The 19,972-nt window shown below is 46.5% G+C and overlaps 1 protein-coding gene across 2 annotated transcripts in view; it reads left to right on the forward strand.

Moving 5' to 3' along the window:
- The window catches only part of ALPK3 (alpha kinase 3), an 89,362-nt gene that overhangs the window by 15,512 nt on the left and 53,878 nt on the right, over window positions 1-19,972 (forward strand). Inside the window, exons 2-3 of one of the 2 annotated variants that reach the window (XM_048867546.2) lie at window positions 11,025-11,063; window positions 16,297-16,418. In XM_048867546.2, coding sequence (XP_048723503.2) covers window positions 11,025-11,063; window positions 16,297-16,418 — 161 coding nt within the window. The remainder of the gene's footprint in view (window positions 1-11,024; window positions 11,064-16,296; window positions 16,419-19,972) is intronic. The other variant, XM_048867547.2, reaches the window with a different exon arrangement.

A 19,972-nucleotide genomic window follows, 5' to 3' on the forward strand; every position in this document is an offset into this window, starting at 1 on the left:
ACAACTGCTCTGGGGAAAGCCATGGAAATGCGGAGCCTGAAGCACATCTCCTCTGTATGATCAATGGGGGAGGAAGAGAGAGGGAAGAGAAGTAGTAGGATGTGAGTTCCCTGTTTGGGTATTTGGAAGGGTCTGTGTGGTGGGGAGATGAATGGTCTCTCCTCTAACATAGGCTGGCCAGTTACTGTCCCCACATGGTGCCCTGGGAGAGAATGTGTGGCTTGCAGAGTATGTGTTGTGAGGCATCTGAGCAGCAAGTCCCAAGGTATGTGAACAAACCCGCTCATCCTATAGAGGAATTGGCGAGCAAAGCAAGCTGTGGCACTGGAGACAGACAGGCCTACACAGATGTGACTGAAGGTTCTGAGTGGGGCTAGTAACAAAGCTGAGAGACATGGTTTCCAAAACTATGATTTTCACACTGTGTCCTTCTAACTTCGGGGTTCTGGTGGACCTGACAGAGATAATGTTCCTGAGCGGGACCTTTCCTGGAGAGCAAGCCTTAGATCACAGCTGGAGGAGAGACATTCCTCAGGTACCCTAATCCCAAGTGATGGTCAGTAGCACCTCAGACTCCACCCAGTGCCATTCCCAGAGCATCAATGTTACCTGCTGCGCTTAATGAGAGAGGTGCTGCCTTCTGGATTTGCCTCTGCTTCCAGGTAGACTGAAGCTGTAGCCCCCTGTAAAGTGCATTGGTTGTGTTAACCAGCACCGGGCTTCTCCCTGGCTCCGAGGTACACACTGTCACACCCTGTCTCCGGCATAGAGATTTGTTTCTTTAACAGAAGTTTTCAAAAAGAAAACAGTCTTACCTGTGTCCTTCGCCCCAGGACCACACCTCTGAAGGGTCTCTGGCATACCAGCTGCTGGCAGCCTCCATCCTAGAATCATAGACTTTAAGGTCAAAAGGGACCATTATGATTGTCTAGTCTGACCTCCTGCACAACACAGGCCACAGAATCTCACCCATCTACTCCTGTAACAAACTCCTAACCTATGTCTGAGCTATTGAAGTCCTCAAATCATAGTTTAAAGGCTTCAAGGTGCAGAGAATCCTCTAGGAAGTGACCCGTGCCTCACGCTGCAGAGGAAGGCGAAACCCGCCCAGGACCTCTGCCAATCTTCCCTGGAGGAAAATTCCTTCCCGACCCCAAATATGGCAATCAGCTAAACCCTGAGCATGTGGGCAAGCAGGGATTTCCCCACCCCCAGTTTTGAGAACTAGTTACATGCAGTGTTGCCAATTTAGTGATTGTTTGGAAATTTGAATTGAAACATTAATACACACTTTAAAAGCATATACAGTATAGGATAAAATACGTGGATCTGAAAAAGTATAATAGATTTGAAAAGTATGAACATCGACCAGCTTCCTTGTACAGCAGTTTATGACCATGTCAGTGCATTCATTTCAGTGATGTTGGCCAACCTAATAATTTCAAATTATGATTTGCAAGCAAAGTCTAAATGAGCTCTCCCTGACAGCTAGTGATAGGCTGGGGGGGGGAAAGGCTTCAAGACCAGATTGTATTTACATTCACACCTAATCTACCTAGGTATCCAGCAAACAGAGCTGTGTTGCCCAAGTGATAGATTTTGGCTGGGGTTGGGTTACAAATCACTTGAATGCGGGGTGTGTGTGTGTGTGTGTGTGTAATGAAATGTTGTTGTTCTTATTGTACGAGTAAAGGGCAGCAGAACTGTACTTAGCCTGTGCTGATTGAGGGCATCGAGAGAGAGAGAGAGAGAGAGAGAGAGAGAGAGAGAGGGGTGTTTTGCTTGATGGTCTGCCTGAGTCACAAGTACTATTAAACCTGCCCCTCTCCACTGTTTAAAGACAGAGCTGATTAGGCTCCATAGATAGTCTTTGTTTTGTTAAGTGATCACTACAGCTGAAATCACTGATGATCAGGTCTAAGTGCTTAGACCTGCTGTGGGACAGTGTTTCTGTGGAAGAGACGGCCCAGTCTGCACTAGCAGCGAGGTTCCCGCACTGAGAGCTCAGCTAAAATCACTGAGAGCTGGTGGAACCTGAAGAGACCAACTCGCAGAGGTCACAGTGGCAGGTGGCAGCAGAAGGTGGCAGCGCAGGGACATTGGCAACAGAGCGATGGAGTGAACGGTGGCACAACGAACAACAGTGGCCAGAGCAAACAGTGAACAGCTGGAGGAACGAGCAAGGTGCCTTCTTGCCCCCTACCTGGGAGATGAACTCATGCAAAAGCACCTCTGAACTCTGAATCTCCACTGACCAAGGACAACACCGGTGAGTGTTCATGAGGTTGTTAAGAATGTTGGAGACACAACACAGTTCATGTGAACAAACATGGCCGTGGCATCGTACTTTCTGTTTAAGCAAGAGATACCGCACACTGCAAACTGGAGGCCAATGTTAAGTGCATTGTCACTTGTTCATCCTGAAGTTGAACACTGGTTCCGAACAAGACCAGCAAATGCTCACTATCTTTCTGCAAGAAACTCAACTGACTGGCTAGACACATGTGGTGCAACAGTGAAAGGCTCGACAGTTGAAAAAGTGAAGAACTCTCCCACCACATTCAAAAAATTTGCGTACATGGCTGATGAATGCACCAATGCAAATGGGCATCAAGTATTAAGTCATTGTGTACGTTGTCTTGATGTCAGTGGTAGGCCAGTAGATGCATTTCTAGATGTTCAAGTTATAGAAGACTGAATGGCTGCGTCTGTGACAACCCACATCTTAGAAGAGTTAAATGCATGTCAATGGGACCCCAAAAAGATGGCTGCTTGTGAATTGATGGAGCTGGAAACTTCTCTGGAAGACATGGTGGAGCACAAGCTTTGCTCAGCGAAAAGTGTAGCCCTAGTCTCTCCTATACACACTGCAGAGGCCATCTACTCCAACTAGAGCTAGTACGAGCTGCAGACTCTTCAAAAGACATTTTAAAAAGCTATAAATTTAATGTCTTCATTATATTCTTTTTTCAGCAAGAGTCCAAAAAGACTGAATATCTTGGAAAATATAGAAGATACACTGGGACTGAAGTTCAAATTAGTCCAACCTGGGAAAATCCTCTGGCTTTCTCACGAGTGATCCTTGAGTGTTTTCTTAAAATTACTCCAACCATTATTACTGGCTTTGGAAAGTATCTACCAAGATGGGATGGATCTAAGTAGTGAGGCTGGTGGATTACTTTTGTTACTACGTTCAGAGAAGACTATTGCCATTCTCTCTCTTGTAAGTCTACTGTTGAAACCACTGCGGTCATTAAACAATGCCATCCAGGCATCTGCTACAACAGTAGTAGATCTTTGTCCAGCAATAGAAGCTACATTTGGATCAATCAGAGAGCTATCTATTGAAAAAGTACTGGAAGAAGCAAAGACTTCAGTCCAGAAGTTGACTAATGAAGGCGATTCATAGATATTAAAGGCAGAAGGGACCATTATGATCATCTAGTCTGACCTCCTGCACAATGCAGGCCACAGAATCTCACCCTTAAGTGAAGAGGACAAGAAGTGTTTAAGAAAACTGAAAAAGTACACAGACTTGATTCTTAAAAAACCTACAACAGCGACTTCTAGATTCTACTCAACCTCTATGTAGCTTTTACAGATCCCTGTCCTATAAAACACCGACTACCAGCAATGGGGCGGCCATGTGCTCAGGACAGAATAGAGAATTTGAACACAGAGTGGTATATCATATGACTAAAGAATGAAGATTTGACTTCAATTTCCTTTTTATCATCACTAGTGGCTCGACCTGATCTTTATGCTATGTTTCCTGGGCTGAAAGAAGTAGGAATTCATCTCTTGCTACTCCCAGTCACAACAGCTACAGTTGAGCATTCTCTTTCATCATTGAGTAGAATTTTGTGTTTTGAAAGAAGTCGCCTTCTGCCTGATCATGTGAATGAACTAATGAGCATATCAATTGAAGGAATGGAAGTACTGGACACACTAGAAGCCACCAAAGATGAATGCATTGCATTCAAGAAGTTCATTAACAGAGTTGTGCAAAATTATAACAAGAAACCAAGAAGGATGTAGATGTAGTGCTTCACAGAAGGCTTGAGTAGCCAACTTTAATTTGTGTGATGATTTTAAAACCTAATAAAATGGTCATGAAACATTTTTCAGTTTTTTACTATGGTGCTATACAGCTTCACCCTCCACGGTTTCCCCCTCATTGGTCCTGACACCCCCCCCCCCAATTCAATTCCTGAGGAAAACACTGTGGGCAAGACTCACCAGCCAGACACCCAGGAAAGAATTCTCTGTAGTAACTCAGATCCCATCCCATCACAGCCCATTGGGCATATTTACCGCTAATAGTCAAAGATCAATTAGGATAGCCTAACTTTGGCAACTATCATACCATCCCCTCCATAAACTTATCAAGTTTAGCATTGAAGCCAGATATGTCTTTTGTCCCCACTGCTCCCCTTAGAAGGCTGTTCCAGAACTTCGCTCCCTTGATGGTTAGAAACCTTTGTCTAATTTTAAGTCTAAACTTCCCGATGGCCAGTTTATATCCATTTGTTCTTGTGTCTACATTGGTACTGAGCTTAAATAATTCCTCTCCCTCCCTGGTATTTATCCCTCTGATATATTTGAGAGCAATCGTATCTCTCCCTCAGCCTTCTTTTGGTTAGGCTAAACAAGCCAAGCTCTTTGAGTCTCCTTTCATAAGACCGGTTTTCTATTCCTCGGATCATCCTAGTAGCCCTTCTCTGTACCTGTTCCAGATTGAATTCATCCTTCTCCACTCCCTTCCTGGAGCAGCAGCCACAGGGACCCACCACAGCTAGCTTCCCTCCCCAGGGCTCAGCCTGTCTCAGGCCTGCTACTAGCCCTCTTTAAGTAGCTGGGTTGGGCTCACCTGCTCTGGTCCAGGGGAGCTGTGCTTCGTCTGGCCACACGGACCAGGAGGGGGTCTGGAGGGGTCAGGGGCCTGAGCATATGTAGAAAGGTCTGAGTTGATGGATGTTGCTCCCTCTGGCATGTACGTGAGCTGACGCACGTCGGAGCATGGTCTGGAAATCTGTCGTGTTCTGCCCTGTGGGGATAGGGTGGCCAGGTGTCTGGTTTTCATCCAGAAAGTCTGGTTGAAAAGGGGACCTGACAGTGTCTGGTCAGATCTACTGACTGGACACCCAAAGTCCAGTTACTGCGGACAGGGGAGGCAGGGAGGCACCGGGTCATCACCCGTGCCAGCCCCTACTCAGCTGGGCCACCTCCTATCTGCATCTGGTGGCTGCAGCTCCCAGTCCCTGCTCCACAGGCAAGTCCCTTCTGACCCAGGGTGGGAGAGGCAGGGGGCAGAGTAGAAGAAAAGCAGTGAGAACCAGAGGAGGGAGTAGAGGAGCGAACAGGGGTGGGGCCTTAGGGGAAGGGGCGGCCGGGGGAGGTTCCAGCACTCTTGCTAGTGTGTCCAGTTTTAAAACATTACAAAATTGGCAATCCTATGTGTGAAGCTGTCATGCTAATCCATGAGATTAGTGCCAATGACATCAGCAAAACCAGGGAACTGGACTCTACACAGAGTGCTGTAAAATGCTCAAAGCAAACAACAGAAAACATTTCCCCCCACCTGCTTTCATTGCTGATGAATTTCCAGTCACAAACTTATTTTCAAGTTGAGTGACCTTTTAACCCTAGGTAGTGAGAGTGTCCTGTGCAAGGGAATGTCACCTCTTGGTTTGCCACATTGTAAAAAGTCTCTGTGCAGCCATTTGCAAAAGCAAGTGACCTATAAGTTTAAGGGGTTTGTTCCCATTTTTTCTCATGTTGATTAGGGGCTCTGCCTCCGCAAATGGAAACACTGGCAGGCTTGCCAGGTGCAGTTTTCAGAGGCTGTCTTGTGTTACTTTGCTAGCACTAGACTGAGTGCCTCTTTCTGTGCAATGAGGGGTGTAAGGTCTCGCATGTAATTTCAGAAGCTCAGTGGGAGGCTTGACGGTTTTGAACCTTATTTTTGTTCCCAATTGTACTGTTCCCTCATCATAGCATCTTCCTAAAATGAAGGGGAAGCTTCTTTTGGCTGTTGTGTCCTGATCCGAAGCAAGATTGAGTTGACTCGATCAGTTAACAAGTACCTACACTGAGAGTAGATTCCTGATAGTAGAGGGCTCTTTAGTCTGGCAGACAAAGGCAGAATAGGATCCAGTGGCTGGAAGATGAAGTTAGATGGATTCAGACTGGAAATAAAGCAGATATTGCAGCAATTTACTTCGGGCTTTGGCAAATTCTCTGTCCCTATCTCAGGATTAGGGATCTGTCTGAAAGATGTACGCTAGCTCAGTGGCTCTCAACTTTTCCGGACTACGGACCCCTTTCAGGAGTGTGGCTTGTCTTGCATAACCCCAAGTTTCACCTCACTTAAAAACTACTTGCTTACAAAATCAGTGTGGCTGTGACATTTAGACATTAAAATACATCACTGAAAAATTGCTTCCTTTCTCATTTTTATGATATAATTATAAAATAGATTACAATGTAAATATTGTACTTTCATTTCAGCATATAGAGCAATATAAACAAGTCATATGAAATTTTAGTTTGTACGGACTTCGCTGGTGCTTTTTATGCAGCCTGTTGTAAAACTAGGCAAATATTTAAATGAGCTGATGTATGCCCCAGAAGACCTCAGCATACCCCAGGGCTACATGTACTCTTGCTTGAGAACCACTGCTCTAGCTCAGCCAGAAGTCATTAGGCTCAATGCAAGACTCACTGGGCAAGGTTCTCTTTTGCGGGAGATCAGACTGTATGATGATGGTCCTTCTGCCTTTAAAAAACAAAAAAAAAACAATCTCTGGATTAGTGCCTTCTTGCTCATTTACATGTCTCCATCCATTTGTGTAGCCATTTGCAACATGACTACAGCAGCTGACCACTCCTGTACTATGTTCTGCTGAATCTCCTTTGGAAACAAGAAAAGTAAAGCAAACTTAGTTAGCCTCTCATTGCTCCTAACATGTAAACTAATTTGTCTCCTAATTCCCTAAATTCCTCCTGGATAATAGCTGGCAAAAGAATCCTGTGTCTCTGATACCCTTCAAGTAGAACAAAGCTTCTGCTCATCTTGGTTTGTTTCTATATGGATGATGATGTCATTACATAAAATGGCTCTATATGGGCAGCCTTCTCCCATCCCTGTCAAAGATGAGAGGGAAATCTATAGCTGGGAGAACCCCAAATTAAGGTGGGTTATACCTGTTTTGTGAGACACCGCCTCCAGAGTCCCCATAGGAGCAGTGTGCCTAGCCACGGGGCCACCAAATCTCTGTCAGCAGCAGTTGGCAGGTCAGGGGTGCATTGCATAACTTGCTTGAGCCCAGCATGTCATAAAGGGAATAAACTCCCCTGCTCCCACCACATAACTGTTCTTCAGTTCCTCTGTCAGAGTGGTCACAGAGCCAGCCTCTCCCTTGCTCCATGTTTTACATATAGTTCATGAACAGGTGGACAACGTTGTGATGGGTCCACACGGGGTGCCACCTGGAACTGGAGTACCACTGAGCCCACCTGACCCACCAGCCTGGGCTACCTTTACACTGTACTGCTATGACAGGCCCTCCAGCACACATATAGGTAGGACAGACCCAGCTACAGCTACATACAGATGCTGAGATCAGCTCTGCATGGGGAAGCTTCTGCTAAGGACCTGCCCAGCTACTCAAGTGCACCCCCCGCCCCCGGAGTGTAAACCCAAAATTATACCGTTTTGCCCTGCACAGAGATCTGTACAGGATAAGCTCATGAAATTCGCCCCCTCCCTCAATGTGGAGAGGAAATATACAACAGCTTTCGGCCCCAAGTTATAACTCCTACACACCGGTTCATGATATACCAAACACAAATTTATTAACTACAAAAGATGGATTTTAAGTGATTATAAGGGATAGCAATAGCAAATAAACAAAAACGCAATCTAAGCTTAATATGCTAAAGAGATTGGATATGAGCAGCAAATTCTCACCCCTAAATGATTATTTAAGCCGGTTGCAGAGATTCTTAAGGGGCAAGCTGCACTTGCTTGCAGCTTCAAATCCCAGGTATAAATTCCTTTTACAGACTTAAAAAGAAAAGGAGTACTTGTGGCACCTTAGAGACTAACCAATTTATTTGAGCATGAGCTTTCGTGAGCCACAGCTCACTTCATCAGATGTGTACCGTGGAAACTGCCACATTACAGACTTGAAATTCCTCTAGCCTGGGTCCAGCACTTCCACCCATTCAGTCCTTGTTCCTCCAGGTGTTTCCAAGAGTCTCCTTTGTCAGGGATTCAGTGAAGAACCACAATTATGTCACTCCCCTGCCTTAAATAGCTTTTGCATGTGGCGGGAACCGTTTGTCTCCAAGTTTGATTCCAACGCCTTTCAGTGGAAAAACACTGGTATTCCAAGATGGAGTCCAGTACCAGGTGATCTGGTCACATGCTCCTGTAGTGTCATGGCAGCCATGACTCAGAAGCTGTTTACAGCGTCCTCAGGAAGGCCTCCTGGTGGGAGATTAGCCTCTTCTAAGGCCTGTTGTTTTCTCTAATGGCCCTTGTCAGTCAGCCATCTATATATAGCCAGTGATACTCAAAGTGGTGGTCCGCAGACTGGTGCCGGTCTGCGAGCCATCGGCTGCCAGTCTGTGCGCACACTGGAAAAAAAAATTGCTGGTCCCTCACATCTGATAGCTTGAGAAGCACTGGTCTAGACTGAGTGTATTCTGCCTAGTGGGCATTCCCAGGTGTAAACATATTTGTAATACAGATACACAGTCAATATTCCTAACTTCAGATACAAAAATGATGTATGCATACAAATAGGATAATCATATTCAGTAAATCATACCCTTTACAATGATCTCAATGGCCGATGTATAAAATACATCATAGTTATGCCATAATCATAATCCTAATATCTCCCTGAAGAATATGGGGTGCAGTGTCACAGTTGTGTCTATACTACACTTTAGTTGGACTTGGGCTGCTGCGCTGGATTATTTTTCTTTTTTGTATTGCCTCAGGCTTTTCCCAAAAGGGTTTTGAAAATGGGTTTGCTCAAGCTAGGGACCTTGACTTGAATGCTTGTGTTCCCAAGTATGTTCTATCTACCATGTACCTGCAAAAGGGTCCACAGTGTTCAGCCATCCCCCTAATAAAACCATTTTTAAAGGTTTCAGAGTAGCAGCCATGTTAGTCTGTAGTCGCAAAAAGAAAAGGAGGACTTGTGGCACGTTAGAGACTAATTTATTTGAGCATAAGCTTTCGTGAGCTACAGCTCACTTCATCGGATGCATTCAGTGAATAAATTTGTTAGTCTCTAAGGTGCCACAAGTACTCCTTTTCATTTTTAAAGGGTGTCTCAAACTCTCCTTCTGGGACTGTAACTTGCCATTGAACAAACCCAAAGCAGCCCTCTTGAGCCTCCCGGATCTTGCAATCTCTGCCATTTCTCACTGAAGTTTTCATTTTTAGAGCCATTACTCGGTCAGGAGGGTCTGAGTTGCACACGCTTGGAGCCAACCAATTTATGCTGTGTTCCACACACAGCAGAGTGGCTACGCTTACCCTTTGACTTATGACAAAACTGCATCCGTTTTTTGTCGACCAGGCTGTGATGGAGACTGTCTCTGCTCTAAAGCCACACAGGGGAAGGGAGGCTACATGCTCTGGATGGTAGTGATGGAACAGACTGCATGTGGTCTTTGGAGAGAACTCTGCACGCCATCTCAGTTTAAAGTCTATTTCTGTGGATAAGAGACTGTGCTTAGTTATGCTATGAGCTAGTAGGCGTCCTGTATCTGAATGTCTCTGGGATCACTTGGCTAAAGGGGTAGCGTGTTTTTGCAGCATTCCGAAAACTGCAATCCATAGGACTGCTACCTGGAGTTCCATTCACACCTTTGCAAATCACTGTTCTCTGGATATTTCGGCAACAGCAGATGTTGGTTTTGAGGGGGCAGGGTTTCAGTCACTGTTCAGCACACGGGTTTCCTCTGCTTGCCTGCTAAGGGAAGTCCCAGTGGCCAGGCACCTTTGGCCAAGCTCTGTGGAAGCAATGGAGGGGAAGAAAGGCTCACTTACCGACAGTAGCTCTTGCTCTCCAAATGTGTTGCGGCCTCAGAGCTGCACTGCCGCTGCGGCCCCCCCCCCCAACTCCTTAGGCATCTCTGTCACAAATATGGAGCTGAAGGAAGGTTGGACAGGTCACGCATTCATGCCTTTAGTCTGTGTGGCGTGTTAGGCTCCAGGGAATGGCACATGCCCCATAGCTGCCAAATAGTGCTCTAAAATGGTTCTGTGGACAGATGTGTGACTCCCTGGAGGCAAAGTGTTTGGAGAACAGGCTCTGCTCTTGGTAAGTAACTCACCTGCGCCCATCAGATATAGGTGTTAGCATTGGAGTGTGTTTTATAAAACAGTTAGCCTTGTAACAAGTTACCACAAAGGGAATGGAGACCATGGAAGTTTTTGTGAAACGTGCTTACAGTAAGCTCTCGCAGTGACATGGTTCAGAGCATTACGAACAGGGAGCTTTTCTGCCTCCTGGAATTCCTTCAACATGCAGATCCCACCTCTGAGCTTGGAAGTGCAGTTTGTGGCAAACACACTTGTTGCCCATCAGTAGGTGGCCAGGCCCCAGGCCTGCTCCTCAGGACAAGTAATTTGGTTCATGGTCTCAAGTGCCATCTTATCAGGATACCCTCTAGACTAAGTGTAGTTTCCTGCCTTGCGCATACACCGCTGTAGAGAGTGCTTGGACCACTCAGGTGCTGTTTTTTGGAAATCTAGCCTTTCAGACCCACATAAAATGTTCTTACATTTCTGCTGTTAATGACCATTTCATTTCAGTTTTGGTTACAGTTTACAATGTAGCTCGCTTATCCTGGCAGGCAGGCTAAGGCAGCTGTGGCCTTTTAATAGAGACTCTGACCTGTGCAAGATGACTTATCATTAATCTGTCAACATAATGGTTTAATTTCTGCTTCTTTTCATGCTTTTTGGTCTAATGGTTTTGTTTGCTGTTTCTGCTTAGCTTATCAGGCAACCGATTATCTCCCTCCAGCTTTAGAAGGTAAACCTCTATTCTATTAAACTTCTCTGACCAAATCCTTTCCTGGACCTGTGACATCGCATGACTAACCTTTAGTGCTTTGGTACTAGCTGAAGAGAGCATGGCACTTATATAAGGTGCACGCATGAGATTCTGCATGCTTGAGTCTCTACTACTTGCTTGAAGTGCAAACAGTCAGGCTGGTGTTTATCGCGCACAATTCTGGTAGATGCAAGGACTATCCATCTTCACCACTGAAGGGGTGGGGGTGGGGAAAGGTCTGTTCAGCTATTTCTTACTATTAAAGAGAGACTTTCATACAGGGATACGCTTTAAAAAATAGACATGCCACCTTGTTCAAATAAGAGCTCTCTCTTCCCCACAAGCTGCCCTTGCAACCCAGATTCTCCTTAGCCAGACTGCAGTGAAGCCATATTTGTGCCATAGATCTATTGTCAACGTGGACTGTTGTAAAGTCAAAGATGTCACTATTGCTTCCCTGCAGAAGTAAGGAGGAGATGATGAGCTGGTGGGGAAGAGGTCCTTCCAGAGTGAGTGCTAGCCTCCAGGATTGCTGCCAAAAGGGGCGAGGAAAGAAAAACCACTCCAAGAGCCACAGGAAAGGGGAAGAGGTTTTTTTTTTTTTTTTTTTCCAAGTCCGCTTTGTCCAGAGGTTTCCCTAGTACAGAAGTCCCTCTTTAATGTAAAAAGGCTATTGAATTGCCGTCCTTTCATACTTCCTTCTAGAATCTGCTCAATTTATGTGCTTCTCATTTGCTGCTGCAAACAACATGCAGATGTAGGAAGGTTGAAAAGCAAACAGATACTACTTACACTCTGCAAAATTTCAGGAGCACTCAGAAAATGGGTACATCGATATATGAAGCAGCTTGAATTAGACAAGTTTTGCTGTGGCCAAATGATAAGGGATAGTGCAGCACTTTCAGAGATTCAAGGAGTTGCTGGGGAAATGACCTAAAACTGGAAGCCTCTAACAAAAAGTCTCCAACATTTACCCAGTGGCTACTGTGGTTCTTCTTCCTCTGCAGAAGATTAAATGGGTCACCAAGGCCACACTGCTAGCGACACATCTTGTCTGAGGCCCAGTCTCCGGTGCTTTGCCTTTTATTCAGCAGTATACCTCTGGCTCTGGAGTTTGCACAATATGGGCCTAGTTTATCCCTGGCGCCACCCACTGTCATCAGTGGCGTTACACAAGGGTTGAACTCAGCTGTATATTTCAGTGTATGCATCACTAGTTTGTGGAGGATGCTGTATGGTTGGCACTCTGTTTATTTTGCTGCTACGTGAAATGCTGCACTGGTGCTTGGGAAGTTCTTTGAATTTAATCTACATGAATTTGGAAAGCATTTTCTGGGACCAGGACTGAGACAACACTCTCATGAATTCATAATAAGGCCACTAAACACCCACCAGTGACTGTCTTCATGCAGGATTGGCTGCTTTACCCTGTAGCAGTGGGAGTAGCCCCATGAGCTCTTCCTTGTGCTTGTGGAATTCAAAGTCCTGGATTTCCTGCAAACTGCCCTTAGCAGGAAGCAAGAGAATGGAAAGGGACGTAGCAGCGTTGTGATGGATCGCTTGGTAAGCTGGGCACAAGAAAACAGTATATGTTTTAATATGGCTCAATGTAAGTGTATACATCTAGGAACAAAAAATGTAGGTCATACTTGTAGGGTAGAGGATTCTGTCCTGGGAAGCAGAGACTATCCACCATGAGCCCAAAACTGTTTGCAGAATCAGCTGAACGTGAGCTCCGAGTGTGACACTGTGGCCAAAAGTGCTAATTTAATTTTTCAGTGCATAAACAGGGGAATCTTGAGTAGGAGTAGAGGGTATTTTATCTCTGTATTTGGTACTCGTGCAACTGTTGCTGGAATCCTATGTCCACAGCTGAAGAAGGATGTTGGGGAAAACTGGAGAGGGTTCAGAGAAGAGCTAGGAGTATGATTAAATTAATTAAAGGATTAGACGCTGAGCTCCTTGAGTGTATCACTATAAGGAATAATCTATTTAGTTTAACAGAGAGAAGGTTAAGGGGTGATTTGATTAGCCTGTAAGTACTGTAGTAAACCCAGGACAAACAGCTATGGGGAGGGGAGTAATCAGTCCCAGAAGGTTAAAAGGCCCCTCCCTATCCACTGAGGAGAGGTAACCACAGGTTAATAAGGTTCAACTGTAAAAGGGTAGCTAGAGAACCAATTCGGTTCAGCTGACTCCAACTGCTTGAAACCTTTTTAAACCCTCCCCTGTTAGGAAAGGGGGGTGGGGAAGAGGGAAAGCTGCCAGTAGGCTGGGTGCAGCCAGACACTGAACCTTTCCAGGAAGGGAGGCTGCATCCTCTCTCTAGAAGGGAAAGGAAAATGAAAACAGGCACAAGGGACTGACTGAGGAAAGGTATAGCTTGACCTTGTGCCACCTAGAAGGACTGCCTTGCCCAAACCCTGTGTCTCCAAGGCTAAAAAGAACTGAGCCTGCTGAGGTGAACAAGGTACTTTGCCACAGTACCTATATGAGGAACAGATATTTACTAATGGGCTCTTTCAGTCTAGAAGAGAAAGGTGTAACATGATCCAATGGCTGGAAGCTGAAGTTAGACAAATTCAGTGTGGAAAGAAGGTATAAATTTTTAACAATTTACTGAGGGTCATGGTGGATTCTCTATCGCTGACCATTTTTAAATCCGATTAGATGTCCTTCTGAGAGATCTGCTCTAGGAATTACTTTGGGGAAGTTCTGTGGCCTGAGTGATACAGGAGGTCAGATTAGCTGTTCACCATGGTCCTGTCCGGTCTTGGAATCTATGAATCTCCTGCTAAATCTGTAGGTGATGTAGGTCCCTGCTGCCGTTGGAGCTGCGTAGGCAGCTGTCACAGCTCAGAGCCCTGACAGTGGGCTCTGCTCTGGGTCCAAGCTCTGTGTATCCATTTACTCTTTAAAAATGTAATGACGAGAGAGTATGTGATGAGAGGAACTGAATTTCCAGACCTCAGGGCTGAAGTTTGCTCACTGAACAGGTCAGCAGCAGTGCCTGCCTGTGACCTAGGAGGACCCCTCTAAGAGTCAGGGGAGTACAGGCTCCTGGGACCTCCCACTTGCTCCTCCTGCTGATACTGCCCATACTGAGGCCAGCTAGCACCAGTTGTGGAGCTGTCAGTAGTTGTTTCTATGAATCTCCACCCCCTACACACACTTTTCCTGCATGTTTATGGAAGCCGAACACTTTGTTTTGTCTTAAGCCTTTCCTTATTGAAGGTGGTACTGCATGAGCAGTGTTGCCAACAGTATGGTAGTACATGGTGTTTCTTCTAGAGCCCCAGCTCCTGGAGTCTTGTGATTATATGAGAATTTCACATTTAAAAAAGAGTAACTTTCTATCCTTTCTGGTTGTGGGGGGAAAAAAACTGAAAATATGATCCCTAAAGGCCCCCCAAACCAGAAGACAAAGACCCCAATTCTTAAAATGCCAGGAAATTTTAAAAAGTACTGAAGCAAATCTCATGGTTTTTTGGGGGCCTGATTAAACTTTTTCAGCTGTGTGAGATTGACAATACTGAATCCATACACACTGTATCCTTTCAGTGCCATATGTGAATAGCACTGAAACAGCTCGAAGATGCATCTTCTGAACTTCGTAGAGTCTAGTAGCTCCTTGGACAGTTCAGGCTAATGCTTCAGTCTGAACTTGCTATGCCTTCACATTTCAGTGCATGAACTTACATGGTGTATGGTTCCTAATGCCTAGATGCTGTAGCAGGAGCTAAAGTAAAGAAGCTTCCCTGCTGGCTTCACGGACAGTTCCCTAGCTCTGAAAGGTGTAAGCCAGGCTCAGAACCTCCTGTAGGAGGGTGGGTATGTAGGAATAAGGAACTATCACTCGCGCATGATGCCCTTAAAGGTCTTTTTACTATTGACTCAAGCCTTTGAAATAAGGGGCATGTACTTGTTAAAGGGACCATGTCAATTAAAACTTAATCCCAAAATGCCTATTCTGTAAATCCTAAACCAATGAAAAAACTTGCACAGTTAAAATAAAATTCTAATAGAGGGGCTTCCCTCCCACCCCCGCAGTGCGAGAGACCCACTCCGTGCAGCACCAGCAGGCTAAAAGTGAGGCTGCTTTCACTGGTTTCTTTTATTTCATTGTCTCCATAAGAAACACAACAAGTAAACATAAGGCATAAATAGCGAGAAGTGAACGGGCTTTTCAGAATTCTTTCTCTGTTAGTGTTCATAGCTCTAGCTGTGCAGCAATGACTGTGAGCCAAGTACCAACCAGGGTAAGAGTGCCTGGGAGGGAATTTAAAATGAGACCATTAGAATCCAGTGAGAGGCAAGGAGCAACATCTGAAGGCAGGTGTTGGGTTGTCATAGAGTTTAAAGCCAGAAGGGAACACCAGATCATCTGATCCGATCGTCTGGAAATCACAGGCTGCCAGCACCTGCAAACTAAACCCAGCCACCAAAATTAGAAGAAAGCATTACAGCCCAGAGGCAACTAAACTGTTCTGTGCCCCAGCCAGAAACTAGGGGAGCGGCTGCACTACGCAGCTTTTAGTGACATGGCTGGTCTGCTACAGCCGCTAAAAGCTGTGCAGGGTAGTTGCTGTTTGTTGGCAGGAGAGCGGTCTCCTGCTGGCAAAAAACTTCCATCCTCCATGAGCGGCCACGGCTTTGTCGGCAGGAGACTGCTTCTGCCGACAAAGCACTGTTTACACCAGCGCTTTTCATCAGTAAAATGTTTGTCGTTGGGGGTTTTTTGTTTTTTGTTTTTGTTTTTTGTTTAAACACCCCTGAACAGCTGCCTCTGCCTCCCCGGTCCTTTAAATAGCTGCTGGAGCCCCGTTGCTTCCCCAGGGCTCCTGCAGCTAATTAAAGGACTGGGGCAGTAGAAGCAGGGGAGCCCCGGGCCCTTTAAATAGGCCCCGGAGCCCCAGGCTGCTGCTGCTACTCCGGTGGGGGAGAGGGGGAGGCACTTACCTTACAGGGTGGGCTGGGGCTGGCTCTGACCCCCCCCTCATCCCTGCCCCTTCCGCCCTAGGCCCCACCCCTTCCAGGGGCCAGAGCTGGCCCCAGCGTACCAGTAAGTCACTCAACTTACTTTCCCGCCTGCCCTAGCATATAATGAGAACCAGTCAGCCAAGCACATTATTTGATCTCTGGGTGGAGAACCCTTTTCTTTGTTTCTAGTAACCTAATCTGAGCTCTAAGAATTACTTCTTGATTCTTTTAGGAGCACCTTCTGCACAATCATTGCTCAGCTGACTGAGGAGACCCAGCCGCAGTTTGAAACTACCCTCAAATCTCGCGCTGTGTCTGAGGACTCTGATGCCAAATTCACATGCATAGTAACAGGTAATGATGCCTTCAGTGAAGTGACCCACCCCTGCTGATCGATTACTGCTCCTGGTTAGTAGTAATAAAAAGGGGGAGGCGAATACAGTGTTGCCAACTCGCTCAATTTTATTGGAAGATGCATTTTCATTGAATGGCTGGAAGTTGAAGCTAAACAATTCAGACTGGAAATAAGGTGTAAACTTTTAACAGTTTGGAGAGTGATTAACCATTGGAACAATTTACGAAGAATTGTGGTGGATTCTCCATCACTGGCAATCTTAAAATCAAGATTAGATTTTTTTGAAAAGATCTGCTCTAGGAATTAGTGTTGGAAGTTCTCTGGCTTGTACTAGTATCAGGGGTTCTCAACCTCATTGCACCGTGACCCCCTTCTGACAACAAAAATTATTATACAACCCCAGGATGTGGGGACCAAAACCTGAGCCCACCTGTGATCCACTGCCCTGGGTAGGGGGGCCAAAGCCCGAGCCCCACTGCCCTAAGCAGCGGGGTTGGAGGGAGCCAAAGCCCAAGATCTTCAACCCTAGGCAGGGGGCCTGTAACCTGAGCGCCACCAAGGGCTTTGGCTTTGGCCAATCCTGGCAGCCCCATTAAAATGGGATCATGACCCACTTTGGGGTTTTATGACCCACAGTTTGAGAACTGCTGTGCTAGATAACAGTGGTCCCTTCTGGCCTAGAAATCTGACACTCTCTCTAGATGGTATCTTTTCTAACCCTCCAGCTGCTGGAGACAAGTGATTACATGAGAACAGCTTGAAAACATGACCCAAGTGAGACCAAAACACAAATGCAACTAACTTGAAAATCAATTTTAAAAAAAATCACATTTGAGGAAGGAGTAGGGGGTGATTCATTGGTGTTGAATGCTTGGGGTTGTTAATACTGCAGCTTGCTCACTGATCACTTACAATAAAAAGCTCGCACCAGAGCGAAGCTGGCGTTGGTTACTAACCGGGAAGGCCAGAATAGAACTATTTTCTTGAGTGTCTCTCAGAGGTTTGCTATCTCAGGAATGTGCAGTTAGCAGCTGAATCTCGCTCTGTTAAAGAGCATGTTTGGTCCCTCACCTTTGATCTCACACAGGGTACATATACACAGCAAAGAAAACCCTGTGGCTGGCCCATGCCAGCCAACTTGGGCTTGTGGGCCTTGGACTGTGGGGCTGCTTCATCGCTGTGTAGACTTCCAGACTAGGGCTCCAGCCTGAGCCCAGACATCTACACAGCAATGAAGCATCCCCACAGCCCTAGCCCCAAGAGCCTGAGTTGGCTGGCATGGGCCAACCGTGGGTTTTTCTTCACTGTGTTGACATACCTCCAGGCAGAGCACAGATGGGGTTGTGCCAGTGGAAAACCCGTGCTTCTTAGAGTGCTGTGCCCTATGCATATTCCACTGTGGGTATGCACGTGCACCATGCTCCTGGAGCTGGAGAATTTTGAAAGCTGTGCCCATTGGTTTATGCATGTGCCCTTGCTCTCCTCATGCCTCCAGTCAAGTAGATAAAGGGTGGAGACAACTGACTACCTCTCCAGTTCCTTCTTACCACCACATGGCCCAGATTGGAACCTCCAATATCCAGAGCTTTGTCCCCTTTATTTAGGGTGACTATATTTCCCTATGCTGAATATGGGACACCTGGTAGAATTACTCTTATTTAAGCAAGTTCAATGGCAATCAATCAGAACTATGCAATACAAATGTTCAAATTTAACATTAACTTGACTGAGCCCCTGTTAAAAAGAAATACTGCTGGAAAGCACTCTTCTCTCCTCCTCCCCCCCCCCTCCCCCCCCCAGAGCTGGCACGCAGTGGGGGTTGCGCTGATGGCCTGCCACCTGCCTTTCACACCCAGCCCCCTTGACACACACACACACCCCACTGATGGTGGGTGGGTGAATGGCTGGCGAGCAGGGAACAGGCCAGCAGCCAGACCCACTGGTACTGATGGTGGGGAGAGGCAGAAAATATGGGACAATTTTCCCATTTTTAAGAAAAAGTTGGGACACCTGAAGGAGGGCTTAAATACGGGACTGTCCCTTTAAAAACAGGATGTTTGGTCACCCTATCTTTGTTTATCTGTAAAACATATATATATACCTGTGAATAGTGTTTTAGAAACTTTAGAGTTTATTCAGTGTTTTTTTTCTAAACATTTTTATAGTTTTGATAGTTTAGCTTCCCTGTCCAGGCATGCTCTGCCCTCCATACTCCCTTACCCCATTATGGGGACAGGATTATGCCCAGAAGTCCAGTCTTCAAAATGTATGCTTTCTGACCACATTCCTTGTCAGTCAGTGATGGCCATCACTGACTTACTGCCTCAGGGAAGCCCACATTGTGGTAAGGTGCAGTATCTCCCTCTCATTCCCCAGTCATATCAGAGAGGGGTGAGAGCTTCCCCTTCAGAAGCGCCTAATGGAAAAGGCCATGAGGTTGCCAGTCATCCAGGCACCACCCACCCCATATATCATCCTGACTCAGCAAGCAGTGCACCTCCCGCCATGAGGTCTGACTGAAGTGAAGGAGTCTACCGCCAGAGATCCCTTGGCAGGGTCTTCTCAGGACAGCTGGGAGCATTCTCATAAACATGAAAGCAAATCCTCCTCCAAATCCACTTCGAAGCAGTCTGGTTCAACTCTGCCTAAATCAAGCAGCTCTTCAGAGAACGTAGGATGCCCTAAGTCTCAGGGGCATGACAAGAAACCTTACAAGTCTAAGGCTCCGGCAGTACCAACTGGGATCTGTACCATCTAAGCATGAAGTCTGTGGTCCGATGGCACTGATAAAAGGGAGTCATCGGCTACCAACAGAACCAACTCTGTCTTGCTCAAGTGTGGCAAACACTGTTACTACTCTGACTCCATTGGTTCGGGCAGACCCCTTGCACTCTGGGAAGAGCCAAGTCTTAGGCTCCTCCTAGGATGTTTTTGCTGTCCTGGATCCAGTGTCTCCTTCCGTCACAAGGAAGGGCCTGACTCCACTGGGAGATGTGACTTGCAGGAGAAGCCTGTCTCCCATGACTTCCCTTCAGCAGGACCATCAGTGCCACCAGTGGATGCAGAATCATCCTCTTCTTTCTCGGGAGACTCTGAGCCACCCTATGAACCAATGCTTCCTTCTCTGAGACATGCTTTTAAAAATTTTTGTAAGCACTGTGTGGAACTGACAGCTGGAGGTCCCTTCCCTCCCCGTGCTGACAGCCTGACCTGCCAGCCAGGCGCCGGGCTTACAGATTCAAAAGACTGTCAGCACCGGGGCAGGGGGTGCCCAGCTATGAGCCCTATGCCCAGCTGCCAGGTTGGGCTGTCAGTGCCAGGGGTGGAGGCAGTTGTGAGCCTCACACCTGGCTGCTAACTGCAACTGTCATGCTGGGGTGGGGGGTGAGGCAGTTGTGAGTCTGGTGCCTGGCTGTTAATGCTGGGGCTGGGGGGCTCCAGCTGTTGGTGCCTCTCAATGCCTCCCACAGTTCAGGCAGTGGAAGCACTCCTGGTGAGGATGTGCACCACCACCAGAAGAAGCAGAATGTGGATGTGAACTGCGGCTTTAATT

This window comes from Caretta caretta, chromosome 10, assembly GCF_965140235.1.
Source record: "Caretta caretta isolate rCarCar2 chromosome 10, rCarCar1.hap1, whole genome shotgun sequence".
Taxonomy (NCBI): domain Eukaryota; kingdom Metazoa; phylum Chordata; order Testudines; family Cheloniidae; genus Caretta; species Caretta caretta.